The sequence below is a fragment of the Cryptomeria japonica genome, chromosome 2 (genome assembly GCF_030272615.1).
Source record: "Cryptomeria japonica chromosome 2, Sugi_1.0, whole genome shotgun sequence".
Classification (NCBI taxonomy): Eukaryota; Viridiplantae; Streptophyta; class Pinopsida; order Cupressales; family Cupressaceae; genus Cryptomeria; species Cryptomeria japonica.
Window position 1 is genome coordinate 95,956,644 of NC_081406.1, and position 4,521 is coordinate 95,961,164.

General features: G+C 37.9%; 1 protein-coding gene across 1 annotated transcript; it reads right to left on the minus strand.

Annotated features, from left to right (window-relative positions):
- Positions 1–828: 828 nt before the first annotated feature.
- On the minus strand, positions 829–4,289 carry LOC131054759 (putative leucine-rich repeat receptor-like serine/threonine-protein kinase At2g24130). The gene is made up of 3 exons (XM_057989349.2): positions 2,869–4,289; positions 1,499–2,377; positions 829–1,408 (listed from the first exon to the last, which is right to left on the minus strand). The coding sequence occupies exons 1-3, from the start codon at positions 3,992–3,994 to the stop codon at positions 954–956; spliced, it is 2,460 nt and encodes an 819-aa protein (XP_057845332.2). The 5' UTR covers positions 3,995–4,289; the 3' UTR covers positions 829–953.
- Positions 4,290–4,521: the final 232 nt, after the last annotated feature.

The window sequence follows — 4,521 nt, forward strand, 5'->3', positions numbered from 1 at the left end:
TGATAGTTGATGCAATAGACTCTCATTGGATGTCTCATGTCAAAAGAAACCTCTTACTGGAAAACTGTTAAAACAAAATTGGTTGTTTTGCTCGCTGTGACTGCTGTGACTGTTTGTATGGCTGAACACTGCCGGTTGATGTGTTGAGGCATAATTTCGACTTGGCTCTACATTTGCATTCTGAAGGTTTTAATAAATTCCGGGTTTCTATTTTCTTTCAATTACTTTCAAGTTTCTGTCGTGTAACTCTGTTTTGCAGGAGTTTGTTGGTTTTTTCCTCATACAAACTGGAAAAAAAAACAATTTGATGCAAACAGATCTCTCAACCTGCAAGAAACAACTCTATTTCTATATCCATAGCCATAGCCACAACTATCTTCTGAATTATTCAGACTTTTTCTCATAAATTCTCCACTTTCATCGTCTTTGGATGCTCTGATACTAAACTGATGCAGACAAATCTTTGAACCTGCAAGTTAAATTCCAAAGATAACCCTGTCCTGGTAATCATTACTCAAGGCTATGGACAGTATCAAAACAACAGAACTAAACGAGGAAGAGTCTGTTAAAGTTAAACGCAAAGAACATACAGCAAAGTTTTAACTCGTGATCAATCATCAAACAAATGAAGTGAAAAAACGCAGGTTATAGGAAGATTTACTGTAGCAAATAATCTACATAAAGCACAGTAACATTCTGTTTAAATCTGAAAGTAGGAAGAAAGAAAAACTGTCGAACTCTTTGCCTTTTTCTCATCTCATGAAAAGCATTACTATATGTAGAAAAAAAGTCCACACAATAGCAAATTCCTAATCGAACTCTTTAAGATGAAAAAACTGTAATTTTTAATTGATATTTGTATCCCCTTCCCCAGAATAGCCCGCAGTTTCAACTAGTACTATTATTTGAAAGTCGATTTCCCTGATTCGGTGGCGAACAGCTTACATCACAATTTAGAAAGTTGACTGCAATGTGGAAGTACTCTGATCCTTCAGTGCAAGATCTCTTGCCCATCTTTTGCTGTTTACCATTTGGTAGAGATCATTATGATATAAAGAATCTGTTGTTCTCCCTTCAAACATGTCCTCAATACATTCCAACAACTCCACAACTTCTGCCATACTTGGTCGATCTTTAGGGAAATCTTTTGAGCACAACAGAGCTACTCGAATCAGCTGAACAAGACAATTGCATGTAGCATCTGTAACAGCTCCATTGCACAAGAGCAAGTGATCGTCAACCACCTCCGAAATCCTATCGGGAAAAGCCATACTAACCCACATGCGCAAGCTGAGTCCATCAACAAACATCTGGTGGGTTGGCCTCTTTCCTGTTAACATCTCCAATAACAGAATTCCGTAGCTGTAAACATCTCGCTTCAGTGAAATCCTTGCACCAACTCCATACTCTGCGTCAAACCCGTGTTAGTTTTCACCATTTAAAATAGTAATAATGAAATTGAAGCAACAGGGCAAATCAAAGAAAAGTAAGTCTTTACCAGGGGCAATGTAGCCTGGAGCACCTTTCACTGTTGATGATGATAATGAATGCATAGAATTTTTAGGCAGTATATGGGCGTTTCCAAAATCAGCTATATGTGCTGCCATATAGAAGTCCAGAAGTACGTTGTTGGGCTTCAAATCACAGTGAACAACTTGAATTGAACAATCATGATGGAGATAGGCCAAGCCATGGGCAACGTCCAAGGCTATCTGTACTAGTGTCTGTAAATCCAATTTATAGACACCCCCAATATTACACTTGCCAGCATCACAATGCAAATGCCTTTCCAGGCTTCCATTAGACATGAACTCAAAAACCAAACCTTTGAAGTCAAGATTAGAGCATGAGGTTATGACTTTTATTATATTTCGGTGTTTGGCTTTACTGAGCACTTGGCATTCAATGCTGAAACTTTTATGAGCTCCTTCATTCTCCAAATTGAGAGCCTTAACAGCTATCAGTGTTCCATTATCCAAAACTCCTTTATATACAGAGCCAACCCCACCAACTCCTAGCAAGCTGCCCTTGCCAAATCCATTAGTTGCAGTACTAAGCTCCTTATATGAGATTCTAGGATGTGGAACTTCTATTGATGGTTCCACATTTTTCTTCGGAAAGAAATATTTGTACAAAAACGAAACATATAAGCAGTATACGACTAGAAAGGAGATAACAAAAATAATGTATTTAAACAATTTCACATGGAAGTGCCAGGGGCCTCCAGATGACCCTCCAGATGATCCTCGAGGTGACCCTACTACACTTGGACATGCTGGGAATGAAAATATCCATTGTCCTGTCCCGCAGAGTCCAGGGTTCCCTCTTAATGATGATGCCGTGAGGTTTGTAAACGGAACTGTTTGAGGAATTTCTCCTATCAAAAATTTGAATGAAACATTCAGAAAGTTCGACAATGAAAGAAATATTCAGATTATTTCACACTATACTGCCACTAAGTTATTAACAGCAAAATTATAGAGATCTTAATAAGTTATTAACGATTAAAAATCACTGTTCAAAACCCAAAGATCAGTATATGCAGAAAAAGAAGATTAAAAATCACTGTTCAAAACCCAAATATCAGTATATGCAGAAAAGGAAGACTATATTAATTATGCATGATGAACAGTTGCAGAAATATATGTTAAATAATACTCTTACAATGCATGCTGCAGCTACAGAAAAAAGAAAATTTAAATCCTAAGCAGAAAAACATTATTGAAAAGTAATATTCATAAGGCCAAAAAAAGTAACAGTATTATGTCCGTTCAACATGCACAGAAAAAGAGATCATGCAGTACTAATTAAAGAATGATCAAACCACTTCAAGCACCTTTAGTGCCTTCACAGAACTTGGTATCGTACCTGATAAATTGTTGTAGGAGAGATCCGCTGTTCGCATCGAGAAATCTAAACCTCGAACTGGGCCTTCAAACATGTTATGAGAGAGGTTGAGATATTGTAGATTACCGCTACTAATACTTGGAATGCCACCAGATAATTGATTCCCTGATAGATCTATTCCTTGGGCCATTCCCATATAGACTTCAGCTGGCAAGCTTCCATTTAGTGAATTCCAAGACAGATTGAAGTAAAACTGTAAATTTTTTAGATCTGCAAATTCTGGTGGTATGCTTCCAGTGAGATTATTATGGGATAGGTCAACTAGTTCTAGTAACCAACATCTGCCGAGAGCGGCAGGTATTTTCCCAACAAATTGGTTGTTATCAAGTTGAAGGCGCCTTAGCTGAGTAAGATTGCCAATAATCTCAGGAATTTGTCCTCTAAGTAGATTAAATGAGAGAGAAAGTAGCCCTAGACTCTTACCAAGGGCACCAATCTCGCTGGGAATTTGTCCCTGCAATTTGTTTTCGCCCAGATACAATCTTTCCAAGTTCTGGAGTATTTCTAATGTAGATGGAATGGATCCAGTCAATGCATTACTGGTGAAATTTATCAATATTATATTGGTGAGATTACCAATTTCTTGAGGTATTCTGCCTCCTATAAGGTTTTGTTGCAAGGACAATACAGAGAGTTTAGTAGACAGCTTGCCAATGGAAGGGGACAAATCCTCAGCGAGATGGTTATAACCCAAGTATAAAGTTTTCAGGGAAGAGCAATTAATAAGAGCTGTGAGAAAGGGCAAAGTCCTTGAGCTGGTGAGGAAGTTATCATACAGTAAAAGACGTTGGAGAGAGCTCAACTTACCCAATTGCAGAGGCGCTGTGGCATTGAGATGGTTGAGGCTGAGGTCAAGAATTTCCAGTTTGGAACAATTTCCTAGAGATGTTGGTATTGGTCCACTAAGCTGATTCCCCCACAGACGCAGTTTTTGCAGATTGCTGAGCTTCTGGCCAAGCTCTGGAATAACTCCATGGAGAGAGTTATTGGAGAGATCTAACACCTCTAAAGAGGAAAGATTCCCCAGGAGAGGAGAAATACGACCCACCAAACCCGAACTCTCAAGATTTATTGAGGACACTCTCATCAATTTATTGCATGAAATGCCTGTCCAATTGCAGACGTTAGTGTTGGCATCCCAAGATGATAACACATTGTATGTATGTATCAGAAGTTATGGACTTCTTGAAGGCAAGGAGAACCTGCTCATCGTTGAAGGAACCATGTGCAGAGGAGCACAGTTGAAGGTAAAAGAGAATGAAATGCACAGCCAACGGAATAATTTTCATGGCTAATTGGTTTGTGACTGAATTGCCTTGTTAGAAGAACAATCTACAATCCCTCCAAACGATAGGCCTTGTAAAGACTAGAGAATATTAGTTTGAAACGTAATTGATCGAATGTAACTTTTCTATCACATAGTTGAAGATTTAGAAGTTGAAAAGAGCTTTGGAATGGAAATTTATCGATGATATTCTATATTTTTATATGGTTAGGATATTTGACCTTTGGAATGGAAATTTATCGATGATATTCTATATTTTTATATGGTTAGGATATTTGACCTTTGGAATGGAAATTTATTAGTTGTTTTGGTGAATGTATTTATTAACA

Bases quoted from the DNA above. Each gene is read 5' to 3' on its own strand.
- LOC131054759 (XM_057989349.2), bottom strand. From the start codon at position 3,994: ATGAGAGTGTCCTCAATAAATCTTGAGAGTTCGGGTTTGGTGGGTCGT. The intron at 2,378-2,868 runs GTACGATACCAA...AATTTTTGATAG, and splicing joins CTCCTACAACAATTTATCAG to GAGAAATTCCTCAAACAGTT. The intron at 1,409-1,498 runs GTAAAGACTTAC...GGTTTGACGCAG, and splicing joins TCCAGGCTACATTGCCCCTG to AGTATGGAGTTGGTGCAAGG.